Source organism: Eucyclogobius newberryi, unplaced genomic scaffold (assembly GCF_026437365.1).
Source record: "Eucyclogobius newberryi isolate DKJ021-1_F unplaced genomic scaffold, fEucNew1.0.hap1 SCAF_13, whole genome shotgun sequence".
NCBI classification, from domain to species: Eukaryota; Metazoa; Chordata; class Actinopteri; order Gobiiformes; family Gobiidae; genus Eucyclogobius; species Eucyclogobius newberryi.
This window is the reverse complement of record NW_027315757.1, coordinates 22,579,762-22,596,548: the sequence shown is the minus strand read 5'-3', so window position 1 is coordinate 22,596,548 and position 16,787 is coordinate 22,579,762. Positions and strand designations below refer to the sequence as shown.

The 16,787-nt window shown below is 40.5% G+C and overlaps 1 protein-coding gene across 1 annotated transcript in view; it reads right to left on the bottom strand.

The window, feature by feature from the left end:
- Nucleotides 1–8,590, bottom strand: part of ngfra (nerve growth factor receptor a (TNFR superfamily, member 16)) — a 52,584-nt gene extending 43,994 nt beyond the window's left edge. The window contains exons 1-2 of the mRNA XM_072442955.1: nucleotides 8,304–8,590; nucleotides 2,194–2,356 (exon numbers count right to left, since the gene is read on the bottom strand). Coding sequence (XP_072299056.1) covers nucleotides 2,194–2,356; nucleotides 8,304–8,369 — 229 coding nt within the window. The 5' untranslated portion in view covers nucleotides 8,370–8,590. The remainder of the gene's footprint in view (nucleotides 1–2,193; nucleotides 2,357–8,303) is intronic.
- Nucleotides 8,591–16,787: the final 8,197 nt, after the last annotated feature.

The following is a 16,787-nucleotide window of genomic DNA, read 5'->3' as shown; positions in this document are numbered from 1 at the left end:
ATAAGAATGAATGTTTTTCAAGGAATTAATTTAGCAAAAAAGGACATAAAATGGAATAAATGCAAGATAGAAAACTTTAGACTGTGTAAAATTCCAGGCAAAGCAATAATATCTCATATTTGGCAGCATAAAAGTCACATTATGCACTTTTAAACCTGATTATTTTTGTTGGAGATTGAGTCCACTCAAACCAAATCAAAATGTTGAATCTTGAACAACAAATTCCACATACCTTTTACCTGCTTTCCACGGTTTAACTCTTGTAACTCTTCTTATGAAATCACAAAAGACATTGAAAATAACCATATTTTAGTGTATTTAAATTGTGTGGCTGCAGCACTGGTTCATTTAGCAGGTACCGTATGTGCATTCCTATATTATTTTTTGTTTTAGTTGGGATTTGGTCATTTGGTCACTACAGGTTCCAATCAGTTGTGTTTTGTTTTTGTCCGTCTTTGTTATGTCGATCAGTTTTTGCCAGACACTTGACGAACGCCATATTGGTTGTAGTTGCTAAAGGAAACATGTATTAGCAGCGCAAACTATCAGTATTTAGATCATGGCTTGATAACGGTCTCCGCCCATTATCTGTGAGTCTGTGAAAAGCTGTGAAAAGCCTATCCAGTATGATGAAAGTCTCCATATCTTGACATTAGTTTTGCTCATGCAGCTCCATTATAAAAGTATTTTGGACATCTTGAGAGTCAAAAATCGTTTTAGGTGGCGTTAAAATGAGTAAACTTTTTTTTTTATTTCAGTTGCATACTGTACGTCCAATGGTGCGAACCGGTGGACAATGACAAAATGGAATGCATCCGTTCAATGTCCAGAGCCAGAATGAAGACATAAATAAAACAAGACATGCTTTGAACAGTGGGAGCTGCCTCCTCTGCGAGAAATATAGCCTCAAGTGATGTTCGCTGATGTCCATTTGTTCTTCCATGCGGATGCTAGACGCTAACCAAAATGCCATGTGCATAAGGGATTCTGGTGTCTCGTAAAAACCAAACCCCAATTGTGTGATTCCTCAAATACATCCTTTTTCCTCAAAATGTCTTTACGATGAGTCAAATCGTCAGAAATGTCTTTGAGTAAAAAACCTCTAAATCTCTTTTGTATGGATCATTTAAGTTGGCGGATTGAGTTACAAGCACACACTATTCTGAATTTTTTTTGTTTGTTTTTTGTGTATTATTTTGGGTTGCCATAGTTAATTTGTTGTATGGTATTATTTTTTTTAAATTTACTTTTGCACAGCTCATGCCCTACACGTTGCAACTAGCATACAGTAACTGGGAGTGTGGGTGCGTTGTCAATGTAAGGTTTGAACCGAAGACCCTCCAGTTAGTTGCTGAACACTAGAACTCACTGGACCACTGTCACCTCTAATGTGGATCTCAATAAATCAACCTTTTTCTTTTTTCCCATTCAGATATATTGTAAAAGCAGCTCTTTGTGTAAAAATTAGACCGCTGTGAGGTGTCTGCGGCTAATTATAAAGGGTTGTTGTTTTTTCCGCGCACTGTTAGCATGCTAGTTAGCTTTAACGTGCTGGCAAAACTACTCTCTGGCCTCTAAAAGTTGTTAAAATGTGCTTCTAAACTCACTGCGGGGGTGGAAAGTCAGCGGCTATGAAAGCGAACGATACAGTTTTAAATGACGTAGTTCCATTTAAAAATCGACCCATTAAACTATACATAACTAAATAAATCACCAGCTCAACAAGGTAGTATAAAGACGTATCTGGGATTTTTGTCACAGATTATCAACTCTCAGGCTTCTAGTCAGTAAGTAAATCTTATTTGTATAGCACCTTTCACAGACAGAAGTCACAAAGTACTTCACAAAAACACGGAATAAAAAAATAAAAACACAAAGAACTTACAGTGAGCAATACACATACAACAATATACAGTCAAATCAGTCCCTAAAACAACTGTAATTACCGTATTTTCCGGACTATAAGTCATAGTTTTTGCCGGGGTGCGACTTATACTTTAATACTTATACTCCAGAGCGACTTATATGTGATATTATTTGTTATTTTCACACTTGCAACTGCATTTCATACTCCAGTGCAAAAGTTTTTTTCTTCTCTATTATACATTTTTTGGCGACTTATACTCCGGTGCGACTTATAGTCCTGAAAATATGGTAAAAGGCCTCTAGTGTTAAGAACCAAGTCGTACTCACTGTCCAAACACTGAGCGCAGACGGTCTGAGCGGCTCCGCACGTCTGTGCCACGCCCTCTCCCGGCGGACACTCTTTACAGCACTCGCCATCGTCCGTGTACTGCCCCGAGTCACATGACAGCAGCAGGGCCCGCTCCGTCTTCGTCGTCCCGACCAGCGCCACCTAGTGCACAGGGACGGGGACAACAAACAAACAGCACCGTTACCCTTAACAACCGCACAGTAACATGGCAAATCAAGCCAGACCAATTGATGAAAATTACTGCCAGGTGTAGGACTGTTCCTGAAATCGGCGTTGATCATAAATCACGTCGTCGCAGTCTGCGTCGGACACACGGTTTGAACGCAGTAACTTGCCGTAATAGCTGTGCCCCGAGGTCCGTCACTTCCATATGACCTTTAATATTTTGTTGAAGTGTTTTTATTGCAGTGCCCTTCCTGTTTTTTGTATTATCCAAAATAAAGTTGTGTTTGCTCCTTATAGACCCTTTAATAGTATGTAAACCTAATGCACTCCTGACTCCAGTGAATAGTGAAGTGGAATCTTATAATGTTATTTGAATGATATTTGAACTGGGATTATTTTCAGCCTATATATAGCCACTCAGGTATATATAGGCTGGAAATAATGTGAGCGATATCAGAGCCTAGTTTAATGGTGTTTACAGTTGTATTTTACATTGATTATGTATTAAATATTATGACAGTTACTGAGTATTTTTCATCAAGGCAATATTTTCACTTGACAAATACTTGCAGAAACGTCGCGCCCACACTTCTGACATACTTTAACCGTAAATTATACTTTCCATGAAGCGTAAATACAATGTCGAAATAGAAAAGCAAATTAAGTGACATTTCCGTCAATCTCTCCTCAGTTCGCAATTCAGTCTTTTTAAAGTTGTTTACAACAAAAGCTGTAATTTAGCACATTAGGGACAATGTCAATGTGGAAGTATCCAAGGGCCCCAAGGGCCCCGCCCCCTTTGGAGTTGTTAGCATCGGGGCAATGTATATATGTTAGTAGTTTATTTTGTAGGCTGTGATTTTATATATTCCACAAGATCTCCTTGTGTCAAATGCTGTAAACAGTATTTATTTTGTATCTAATAAACATTATTATATTAAATTAAACTAGTATTAAAGATCATGATCTCTGGTTTATAGGAATTCAGAATTTGTGCTCTTCATATCAAATAACAGATAAAAGTACTTTAAATTGTTTTACATGCTAATAACCAGGTTTAAAACAACACATTTATCTTGTTCTTATGACGCCACAATGCCACGCGCGCTTGTGGACCCCTGAAATTGCTGGGGGGGCCCTAACTTTTTTGGGGTAGGGGCCCCCCTGGCCCCTAACTTTGAAAATCTATTTCTCAGCCTGTAAATGATAAAGAGACATGTTAATAAAAGTTAATTTTTCATTAATTATGTTATTCTGTTTTCCTTTCCTCGTGACCGATTCAGAATTAGCCATGACAGGTACCAAATGATCGGTACCTGTCATGTTGACAGGGACGTAAAAATAATTATTTCAAGGCTTGCGGTAACTCATTAATGATAAAGCGTACAGACAATTAGTTATCACGCTAAATAAAACTACTCTTCAGATAGTGAGGGGCCAAGTGCCAGAAACTTCCACACGTTGAGAGATTGGATCAGACAGGTTGAGAATGGGCGGGGGCTTTTCCTCGCGTTATCTCGCTCCTTTTAATTGGTTTTCCCCAGATCTTTTAAGTCGATCTCCGCTTAAGCCTCCCGCCATCGTTCTGGAATCTGTCCGGCAGCTCCAGATCATAAACCACATCAACGACTTCATCTAAACCGAGACATAAAGAAAGCAGAATGTCAGTATTGTCTGCGATCTTAACCCCGCCGGTGTGTTACGCGTACCACCGTTTGAGAACCGCGCGACGTAAACAAGCAAAAAGAAACTCTCTAAACTCGCTCTGTCTCTATATTTAGATTTGGAAAGAGCTATTCTCTTTCCCCCGTGTTCACTAGTCCAATCTCTCCCCTCGCTCTTCGGTCTCCTTTTTCTCCCTCTCGCTTCCTCTCTCTCTCTCCTCCGTTCTCTTTCTTTCTGTCTTTGCGGTCTCCTCGCCGTCCTGTCTCGCTCTCTTTCCCGTCTCCTCTCTCTTTTTCCTCTTTCTCTCTCTCTCTCTTCTGCCTCGCTTGTTATGCCCTTATTTGTCATCTCTCTCTCTTTCCTCTCTCTCCTCCTCTTCTCATCTGCAGACTCTCGCTCCCCTCCGCCTCTCTCACCTGTGCCTTTCTCTCCTTCCCATCTACCGCATTCTCTCCATCTCCTCCCTCTCTCTCTCTTCCCTCTTTCTGCCAATGCCTCTTGCTTTACCACCTCTCTCCCCCCGTCTCTCATCTCGCTCTCCTCACTCCCTGTCCCTTTTTGCTGCTCCCTCTCTTCTTACCTGTCTCCTCTCATCCATCTCCTCTCTACTTTGCCCTCATTCTCTCACACTTCTCCCCCCCTCTCTCTTTCCTCTCTCATTCCATTTCTCTCTCTCTTTAATCTCTCCCCTCACAAACCTCTCTCACTCTTTATCTCCTCTCTCACCCCATCCCTCTCTATTTCCTCCCTCTCTCCCCCTCACTCACTCTCTGACTCTTTATTTTCTCCCTTTTCCACTCCATCTTTCACTCCATCTTTCTTGCTCTCCCCACTCTCTCTTCTCTCTAACTTTATTTCTCTCTCTCACGCCATCTCTCTCTCCTCTCTCACTCAACTCTCTCTCTCTCCTCCTCGCACTCCTCTCTCACTCCATTGCTCTTTCCTCTCACTCCATCTCTGACTCTCTATTTCCTTCCTCTCCTCTCTCTCACTCCATCTCTCTCATCTCTCTCTCCTTTCTCACACATCTCTCTCTCCTCACACACTTCATCTCTCCCTCTCTCACTCCATCTCTCTCCCCTCTCTCTCCTCCCTCTCCACCCTCTCCCACTCTCTCCCTCCCTCTCTCCCTCCCTCTCTCCCTCCCTCTTCTCCCTCTCTCTCTCCCTCCCTCTCCTCCCTCCCTCTCTCCCTCCCTCCCTCTCTCCCTCCCTCTCTCTCTCCCTCTCTCTCCTCCCTCCCTCTCTTTCTCCTCCCTCCCTCTCTTTCTCCTCCCTCCCTCTCTCTCTCCCTCCCTCTCCTCCCTCTCTCCCTCCCTCCCTCTCTCCCTCCCTCCCTCTCTCTCTCCCTCTCTCTCCTCCCTCCCTCTCTTTCTCCTCCCTCCCTCTCTTTCTCCTCCCTCCCTCTCTCTCTCCCTCCCTCTCCTCCCTCTCTCCTCCCTCCCTCTCTTTCTCCTCCCTCCCTCTCTTTCTCCTCCCTCCCTCTCTCTCTCCCTCCCTTTCCTCCCTCTCTCCCTCCCTCTCTCTCTCCCTCCCTCCCTCTCTCTCTCTCTCTCTCTCTCCTCCCTCCCTCTCTTTCTCCTCCCTCTCCTCCTTCTCTCCTCCCTCCCTCTCTCTCTCCCTCCCTCTCCTCCCTCTCTCCTCCCTCTCTCTCTCTCTCCTCCTTCCCTCTCTCTCCCTCTCTCTCTCCCTCTCTCTCCTCCCTCCCTCTCTTTCTCCTCCCTCTCCTCCTTCTCTCCTCCCTCCCTCTCTCTCTCCCTCCCTCTCCTCCCTCTCTCCTCCCTCTCTCTCTCTCTCCTCCTTCCCTCTCTCCTCCCTCTCTCTCTCCTCCCTCTCCTCCCTCTCTCTCTCCTCCCTCCCTCTCTCCCTCCCTCTCTCTCTCCCTCCCTCCCTCCCTCTCCTCCCTCTCTCTCTTCCTCTCCTCCCTCCTCTCGTGTTGCCTTCAGTCGATGCTGTGTAATACAGTACAAATGCCGCGCAGCTTCACTAGCAGCACAACTGAAGGTTGCGCAGCACAACTGTGTTAGATAAAACAGGATTCCTTCGACACATTCAGACGTTTTAAGAACAAAGCCCACCATTGTTTTTGAGAGCCGTCCCGTCCCGTGGCTCTTTATTATGTCATGTGAAAAGGGTTCATTTTCTCTCTTAATTCACAATTGCTGAAACATTTATTTAATGAATTGTCTGTCCTCTGGGTTCATTCTTAATCTCTTTGGACTGAACAGCGGATGCACCCTTTCTCTAATTACTCACTAACTCACCTTTAATCATACATTTCTAATCAGAAACAGTGCCACTTTTTCAAACATGGAAATTCACTCTATTTTGTTGGACGGGACCACTTTTTAAAAAGTACACGTTGCAGCTGCAGTACCTGAGGGTTGAGGTATCAATTACGGTAAGTGGGTTTACTAAGCCTGAATCATTCTTGATAAACAATTTGTTTGTTATTAATGAAGTCTTTGTTTTATTAAGGCCAATACACATGTTCATCTTCATCCAAATTGCAACAGCATCTAAACAGTCCCTTCTTCTGGAGTTCAATGACATTTTAGGCCACATACTTTTCCAGATGCAACCCTTCTTGTCATGATTATGTGTACGTGTGAACTTTTGGTTGATTGATGGGTGAACTCGCTGCTAAATTGGCTAAATATACTTTCCCCATGTTTTAATGTATGAAAGATAACTAGGTGCTAGTTCTGGGTTTGTAGAAGTCACTGCTCGAGAGTGCCTGTCAGAGCACTACTGGAGGAATGAGGAAAGACGAGAAGATACGAGGTGCTTTTGGTAGCTTTATTTAGGCTCAGAAGGAGGCACAGAAGAAGAAGACAAGAAGACAATACATATTCCTCTGCGGGATTCTGTAGAATAGAAAGAAACTCCGTCTGTTGTTTCCTGACGATTGGTGCATCCGATTGCACAGCAAAATTTACCCATCTTGGGTCCAAGATGACTGCAATATTAGCCAAAATCTGCGAAGAATAAAGGGTGTGGAATGCAGGGATGTTGTTGTTTTATGGCGGCTGGCATCCAAGTGTTGCATTACCGTTAGACTTTATTCTTCAGATTTCATTTTGTTGTTGTTGTTGTTTTATGGCGGCTGGCATCCAAGTGTTGCATTACCGTTAGACTTTATTCTTCAGATTTCATTTTGTTGTTGTTGTTGTTTTATGGCGGTTGGCATCCAAGTGTTTACTCCTCAGACTTTGTCGTATTCTTTAGAAGTTCTTTTTCCATTACTTTGGTGTTTCAAAGCCCATGAGTTCAAATCACGTTAGAACAAGACACCCTGTGGTGGTGCTGGCGCGCCTCTAGTGGTCGCCCCAGGAACTACAAGAGCATAGAACCACAGGGGCCGCGAGGAGTTTGTACATTTACAATCAGCGCTTCGGCTCCGCACCGCCCCATTCATACAGTTATATGGTCAATTTGACAATTTATTTGTAAAGTAATTGCAGTCCAAGTGCAGCCGACCGCTTCCCTCTGCACCAGCTGTCATAACAGGACATCCCCGTTGCACCGACATGACCAGGGATGAGGCAGAGGAGAGGGAGCAGAGCGGCCCAATTAGAGCAGCTGCCCGCGGGGATAATAGCGGCGGCGTGGGCCCCCTTTGAGCTTCTTATCAGCTCCAGCAACCTGCCCCGCACCCGAGAACCCAGCTACCAGCCACCGTTCACCGTTCACCGTTCACCGTTCACCATTCAGCACTGGTACTTTTTTTGGCATTGTTGGGGATACTAATAACTGCCCAAATGTCGCAGTCGTTTATCCTCAAAGTTTCTTGCCAAGTTGTGAGGCTGGAGTTTCTAATTATAGGAGCAGTTTTGTAATGATGAAAGGTGAAAATGTGAGAGAAAAATTGCTCAAACTGTGCTTCTTCTGAGACACCTGCCGGAACCAGGGTTATTACTCTCTCATTCCTTTTTGTCAGAGGCTAATGTAAACTTTTACATTGACCAAGGCACAAAACCAACGGGTCTCAACCGAATAAAGTTTTTCAACTGCAAGCCAATCACGTGGTTTAAATCAATCAGTAAATCACCAGCATGAAAATGAGAGACATGCTTTAGAATATGCATAAAACCAACACATTAACATACACTGGGATGAGAAAAAAGAAGAAATGAGACAGGGAAAACATCAAATGTACTCCAAACAAAAACAAATCCAAATACACCTGACACAAATACGCAGGAATGAATGAACATCTATATATATTTAAAAAACAAAAAAATAAAAAGCGCACTCACCGTGGCGCACCAGATGAGCAGTGATGAAGCCTTAATCATCCTCACGCTTTTTTCCCCAAGTCCCATAAAACAGATGCAAAACACAGAGCAGTGGAGGCAGCGCTACGTGGAAGGACAGCGCGCGGAGCCGGCGGAGGTGGCGGAGGAGGAGGTGGAGGAGGAGAGGCGCGCGGCGGGACAACTCATTTCTAATCCAGCGTTTTTATCAATGACTCCGGTGGGCTCCGAGACTCGCAGGCTCTTTTTCTCTTTCTTTTTTTACACACGCGCAAGCACCGGTCCGTCCAGGGAAACTCCACATGCGGAGAGAGAGCGAGAGAGAAGAGGGAGAGAGGGAGGAGGAGACGCAAGTGCACCCTAAAAGAGCCAAACAGCCACTGACATGCTGAGAGAGAGGGGGGGGGAGAGAAGAGGACTCGCAGGAGGAGAGAGAGAGAGAGAGAGAGGTGTAGGAGAGAGGAAGGGAGGAGTGTCAGGGGGGGTGTATCAGCTGCAAGTGCACTGCGGAGGAAAGAGGAGAGGGCTGGAGAGGAGCGGGGCACGTCCACAGTCCGGTGCGTTATGAGCCCTCCTCCACTCCTGGAGCGGGATAGGACGGCACGACTCAACCGGTCCCCTCTCCACCCCTCCCTCTCTCTCTCTCTCTTTCTCTCTCTCTCTTTCTCTCTCTCTCTTTCTGTCATCCCGTCCGAGGTCTCGTTCGTTGAGTGGTATAAAAATGATTTACCCTCGTTAATACACGCCCGGATGAATAATTAATGTTAGATATTTTTAGCAGTCACGCAGCAGATTCAACAGAATTAGTCATCTGTAAATTGTGTTTATGTTTTGACCTATGTATCTAAGTATGTTTTGCAATTACCAACAAGCTACTTTTGCTATGGGATAGTAAGAGATTTGTGTCAGTCAGGGCAATTAAATGTGCATTCACTTTTCATCGCTTGCTTATGGAGTTGTTATTGCTTTGCCGGGAATGTTCCACAGTATGGCATTAAACATCTATCTCTATGGTGGCAAGTAGGTAACAAGCAAATCACAGGGCAGATCTGTGGAGGGGCGACCTTGCTCACAGTGAGAATGCAGGTTTTTCGAGGTATTTTTGAGCAATAAAAGCACATGCAATTCAATACAGACATGACATATAAGTTTAATGACATGTTGGGGACATGCAGTGATAGCTCCATGGTGACAAAAGTGAAATAAACGTTACAAAAATCTAATCAATATCAGAATAACTGTCACCAAAGGACAAAAGGATCCCTCTGTTATTTTACTTTTAAATTGGCTCCCTAACATGTTTTTATCAAACAAAAATGAACAGTTACATATGGTGTTTCTAGCCCTCCTGGAGTATTGACATTTGGTGCTTCCCAACCGAAACCCAAGATACTAAATAGCCAAAAAAGGGTTAACGTTGTACATTTTCAGCTCAAAATTATGTAAGAAGTCTCTCTCGTCTCAGCTTGTCTGTTGAATCCTGCCAAATAAACTGTGACAAACTGGTTTTCCCACCACCCCCAAACTAGTTCTGATAGAGAGCAGGGACTTGTTGTGCCTACGTGGCCTTATACCTCCCACATTTACTTCAGATTTTGTGGTCAATAATATTGACAGCCAACAACCATTGCAGTTTATTTCTATACCACACACTTCAGGCGCTAATGTAAGTCCCAAATTGTCTCATTTTCATTTACTTCTGTGGTATAGACTTCTGCAGATTTCCCAGAATGTATTCGCTGTATTTAATGACACATGTGTTTTTGATACTTGCATTGCTCCTCCAAATGTGCAAATGAACCAAGATTATTATTGGAAATACTTTTGCCTTCGACAGCCTCAAACCCAGACACAAAAAAAAGGAAAAGAAAATATATAAAAACTACTTATAAAAGGAATAAGGTCAACAAAAGTTCTACATTTGCTATCATGTTGAAACACATGACTTATATGCAAATGCATACATTCAGGCCACATTTGATGATATAAGAGGAGAGCACTGCTTTAGGATCGTTGGCTTGTGATCAATCTGCGTTTCCTCTATTTACCACTAGAGGGTGTCCCATCTTTCAGCAGCTGCTTGTTCTTGGGTGTAAGTAGGAAAGATTTCACAAGGCGAGATATTTCTGAGAACGGCTTGGCATTTCATTTGAGAACAATCCAGAGAAATGTTCATTTAAACAAAACATTTCTTTTAATCAAGTTTGGTAGAAAGTCTGTCTATGCCTATATCTATAGGCATATAGACAGACTATAGGTCTGTCTATATGCCTATGACTAAAAAAAAATTGACAAAATACAGTTGTTAAAATGTGGGACCCCTTCATTAAATATATATTGCTATGACAGTTTTAACAGGCACAATAGAAGCGGCTGGGTAATAGTATTGGTACAGTTCTCTGCTGTCATGCTAAAAACACCGGCTTTTCACAGTGGAGAGAATTTGAGCCCTTAAATGATTATGATTATGAACTTTAATAAAAAACAAGGAGAGGCTAAATTGCACGCTGATATAATCCAGGAGGGCCAATCATTTTGAGCTTTGAAGACAGAACCAGGCAGCAGTGTATGGCTGAGTGAAAATGCATCACAATTGTTTTTACTTATATTGATTGATCATGGTTTTCCCTTCCCTTATTAAAAACAAATACAAATTACTTCATTTCCCGAACAGAAAACAAGACAGACTTTTACTTACTGCCATTTAAAACTAAAAATAGTCAAATTTCTTCCTCCAAAGTCTGAACTCTGCTCCAAACCACATGCTTTTACTGACAGAAGATTGGCTGTGGCGCACTGCATTTTAAAAGGACCCGAGCCTATTGATCACACATGACGGAATCTCAGTTAAACGCATGCAAATTCAACAAAAAAATACAACATCAAGTTTAAAAAAAAGTCTTGAATCTTGTACAAACAGCTTAGAAAGGTTGCTGCTTTGGCGGGCAATTGAAATCGCCTCAAAACGGCTTATATATTTTTTTTTATTTTGAACGACGCTAACCCATTAAGCACTTCTCGGTTATTTTTCCTCCTTGTCAAGATGGCACTAAATTTGGCGTAACCACTCTGGAACCACTAATGCACATCCCCGCATTGTCCTAATTGTGTTTGGTGTTCAATGAGGTACTTGAGGCTTTTACACTTAAAAGAAAACCAGACTTGATGGTTATTGATTGGAGACGGCTGCGCTGCAAAGATGTATAACAGGAAAATCGCCCCCGAATAATAATCATGGCTTTATTCTGCCCAAAGCTGGTGATTGTTTTGGCTTTGCAGCGCGCCTAACCCTGGCCGTCGCTTCCCCCGTCTCGGCTCAAGGGGGGGACGCAGAATACAGGCTGATTTAGTTTCACCGACGAGATCTCAATGCTCTGCTCTATTGATCCAAGGTCACGTCAATTTCCCCACTTCCTATATCCTCCTTTGTCACGCTTTAACCCTCTGTTCAGGTGGCTTCGACAGCACAATTCGGCATCAATACCTTCCCCACCCCTGACATGAGCCGTCGCCTGTCGATTCGCACTCCAGCTCTGTGGTTCAAGCAATGTTAGGACCGTATTACATTTGAATTATTGTGAGAAGAAACGTCATGATTTTTTACGATTATTCATGATTGACGACACCAGCATGTGATTATTTTTATTTTCTTTCATTCACATTGTCTAATATATTACTATTTCTGCATTATACGGCCGGCTTTATGACACTTAATGAATGGAAAAGTATGTATTTATGAGTAAATGTTTAAAAATGTGACTGAAACTACTACATAAATTAACTTTTTTGGAGTTTATATTGAAATTAAATTACTTAATGCTTAATTGATTTTAAAATGGTCACAATAATGATCTTTTAAATGCATGATTATATCGATTATACTATTGATTAACCAACCAATCTTGATGACCCTAATTGAGATAGACTGAAGTGTTATAGCAATAAGTGTACAAATATGCTTTATGTTTTGGATTTTCTTTTGTGGTGATAAAAAAAATCAAAAAAAAAAATCATTAACTATATGTTAGTCTGTGTAGTGCATTGCAACTGGATCCATCGGTTTTATTTCAGATTCCGAAACAAAGACATTTATTTAGGCTTAGGACCAGCACAAATGTCCAAATGTTTTTGACCCTAAAAATGAAATAAATGTAGAATAAAATACAGATGTTTGGATGTCCCAGATGCACATTTTACCACAATGCATGCAGTACAAGTAAATACAGTAGTTTGACTTTAGAAAAGAAACAAGCTGTGTCTTTTTTCTGCTTTAACTTTAACCAAAATACCTTTTCCTAACCCGAAACCCCAACCATGACCTGATTGTGAAATACTATTGTAAAAAATAATTAGCATAGCATTAATGCAGTGACCCTTGTGTGAAATAACAGTACATATCTGGGATCTCCTCCTTGTGGCAAATTACCCAAACTGCTGCTTAACCTGCCTCACCTTAATGCATTTTTAAGTGGACCTGAAGGTTTTTTTTTTATTCTGTTGTATTGAATATTGACTCCTAAACAACACAGACAGTTCTAATCCTGAAGTACTCTGGATGCACTTACCCAATAACAGAAAAGTATAATAGTAACATACTGGTTTAAACACCAGTACAATCACAATATCACTAGCCATCGCATCAGTTTATTGTCAAACTGTCATTGACCATTGCAATCCAAATGACAAGCTTGTTTTTTAGATTTAATAAAGGGCTTGAGAACCAAAACACAAAATGTAAACATAAATCTTTTTGCAATGTTTCATAAATCAATAAACCTTTGCGATCAGTCAACTCTATCATATATTTGACTAGAATCTACTTATTATATATTTAAGCACAGATATTGGATGTTAATGTATGAAAAATGTAAACCGTACACAATTTGAAGGGACAGAAGACTTAGACGTATCAGAGAAATTCCTAGAAAACCCACTGATGACCAAAACTACTGACCACAGCACACTGATGTTTCCGCAAAAAAACAACAAATCATCATTTTTAACACTTAGCGGCGCATTGTTGACAAAGCCAGACGACAGTGTAATTGATCTGTAGTACAACTCTTTGTCAGATGAAACATAGTCTCCAAATGTCCATAAATAGCCGGTGTCCTCTAGAGCCATCCCTATAGCCGTAGCATTATGGATATAAGGAAACCTGCTGACTGGACCCTTAGACGGGTACATGTATTTTTCTCTGTACAGCTCATATTTCAGGCTGTGTGATTGGTCAGCGAAAGGAAATGTCGTGTCCATCTGCAAGGTCGCCAATAAAATACAATCTTGATGAAGATCCCTGCAGCCGGCGGAAGTCATTAACAACAGCCCTGTAGAGTAGCGTTGACTGTGGACTTTTCAAATGGTATCTTGAATTACAAAGGGTTTAATAGAAGTAGACCTTCAAACCATCATTGGTCAGGGAATTGAGATTTGTTTTTTGTCAAATGAAACATATTAGGCCGGTTCTGACTATTTACTGCTTCTTTCCATGAAGATTATTGCTTCAAGTAGCAGGTGCAGCAATTCATCCTAAGCCCAGCACATTTCATTTAGCAGATAGGTCCTAGTTACAGTTAATGGTATGTCCAAAGATGATTTATCTATTTTTTTAAATGTGCATCATTAGTTGACAGTTGTGCCATCCATTTATTTGTGATTTATTTTATATTTTTATATTTTCATTTTATGTATGTATTTATTTATGTATTTATTTAATTTATTTATTTTATTCAATTTATTCAATTTATTCAATTTATTCAATTTATTCAATTTATTCAATATATTCAATGTATTTAATGTATTTAATTTATTTAATTTATTTTATTTATTTTATTTATTTTATTTATTTTATTTATTTTATTTATTTTATTTATTTTATTTATTTAAAATTTTAATTTATTTAAAATTTTAATTTATTTAAAATTTTAATTTATTTCATTCAGTTTCTTTTTTTTCTTTTTTTTTCTGCTGCCTCCAGGATATTCCAAAGGTATCCATCTCCTTATGGCTGGAGTGCTAAATCCCATAAAAAACATTCAGATGCCCAGATGGTGACACAGCACGTTTCATATGCCTAAAATATAATCCTTTGTCACTGCAGACTTGGAATATCTCAAAATAATGAGTGTTGATGGATAATTCAACAAAAACAATGGCACGGCTCGTCCAATGCGGTTTTGAAAATACATAATGTTTTCCTTTTATCTGCACAACTTGTTCAAAAGCAACATTCCTTTGAGTTAAATGCGATGGAGTTCAGAAAATATAAGCCGTTTCACCAAAATAAAAATATGTTTAGGCCTAACTTGTAGAGAAACTGTAGATATTTAGATTCAGCCTTTTGGGAAATAAATAACCAATCACAGAATAATTCCTTAATAAGACCATTAACTTTTATGAACACAATCCGATTAGGTTTGTTGTTTTGCATATTCAGTGGGCAAATGGTTTTCATTCTAATTCAGTCGGAGAAAGACAAAGAACCAGCTTGGTCACATCTGTTTAGATCTTTAGCTGGAGCCTTTCTATCGTAAAAATCAGTATTGACACCTCTTTTGTCTTGTGCGCTGATTAAACGCATTACTATTTATGATTTTGTCATGAATGGGATTTGTGGAAAGGAATCAATTAGCGATCATTCACCTGTAAAAAATTCCATTGTGGATTTATAAAAGCCTTTGTTATTTTTGATTGATGTTGTTCTGTCTGGAAATGGAAAGAAGTTATCACACCATTCATACAATTTAAGACCACTTTACTTCAAACTAAAGGCATGTTGTGATTTCCTTTATAACTTTTATGGAAAAATAGGTGTGCAAAGTGTAAAAAAAACAACGCATTAACCCATTAAAACCCATTAATGCCACGGTTAAACACACACAAAGACTTCTGCATTAGCGTTCAAAGTATTAATTTGCCTTTTATCTATTGAACGCCCTCAACAGTTTGTTTCCGAGGTCAATGAATATCTTTAGATGCATTTAAATATTCAAATTATGACTTGCCTTTTCAGCTTTTTACTCGTGAACGTGTGCAATGTTTTGAATTTGCGCAAAAATAGAAATGTAGGTTCACACATTCACTATGACGTCACTTAAATTATGTTGTCGAAAACTAGTCGCATCCAGAAAAGTAATAGGTCCACTGCATGAGGCTTCACAACCTGCTAGTCTCCATGGAGATGTTATTGCTTTGCCTGTAACGTCTCAGAGTATGGCATTAAACATAAATCTATCTTATTAACTTCTATTCGGATTTGTGAAGATGCAAAGTAAGTTTTATTTTATTAATTTCATTGTATTGCATATGATTGAATTTGATTGAATTGGATTTTTTATTTTTTATTTTAAATTATTACCTTCTGTTTCAGCTTTTTACTCGTGAACGTGTGCAATGTTTTGTATTTGCGCAAAAATGTAAATGTAGGTTCACACATCCACTACAATTGTTTTCACAACCTGCTAGTCTCCATGGAGATGTTATTGCTTTGCCTGTAACGTCTCAGAGTATGGCATTAAACATAAATCTATCTTATTAACTTCCATTCGGATTTGTGAAGATGCAAAGTAAGTTTTTGACTGTGTTTTTGAGCAATAAAACACCACACTTGCCTGCAAAATATCATAGATGCGTTTGATAAATTGCACGTTAAAGTAAGATATCTTCATCGTCAAACCCTCTACATTCCACATCCTAATCGCTGCAATAGAACTAGAGAAAATGGCTCGAGATCTGAAGGAAAAACAAAGTGGAAGATGGTATTTCTCCGCTAAAAATATGTGGGTTTTTGCGAATAGAACGCACATGTTTAAGCTCGATAATGTTCTTCTGAGACAAGAGCTTCTCCTGTGACCATTTAAAAGACGGTGTGAGCGCGGTCTGATGTTACAACGCAGCGACAATGATTTCTTATCTCTCTGCAGCTGGTACCAAACTGTACGGCTGATATAGAGTTATCCCAGCATGCTTTGGGAAAACCAGCAGGGGGGGTGTATGAAAGCGTAGGGTGCAGACCACATGTTTTGGACCGAGAGCCAAACGAAAAGGACTTCACCTGTGACTGGTTACGACATCTAAAAACAAAGAATTACAGCCCCTCTTCTGAGCACGTAGCCAACCTTCACGAGCGTTTTGCAGATAAAAAACTCAAACTGTACATGTTGAAAGTTGGATGGAAACCAGTGAAATAGTAGGCTGTTTTCAAGCTGTCATCTTTGTGGGTTTTGTAGGATTTTGTCCTTGGTTAACATTGATTTTAAAAAGCCGTCTCCAGCGGGAATGTTAAGCTCGGATATCAGGAGTTCAAAGCGGGGAATAAAACGTGGATTTTGGCGCAGACAATTCCATCTGAGCCGTTTAGCCACAGCGACCGAAGACTACTGGAGTTAGAAGAATAATTCAATTGTTCTTTTTTATGTGAGGCAGGGTACATCATGAGTTCTTTATTTTAAGGAAAAAGAGGCAAATAGTAGTTGATGATTATTTTAA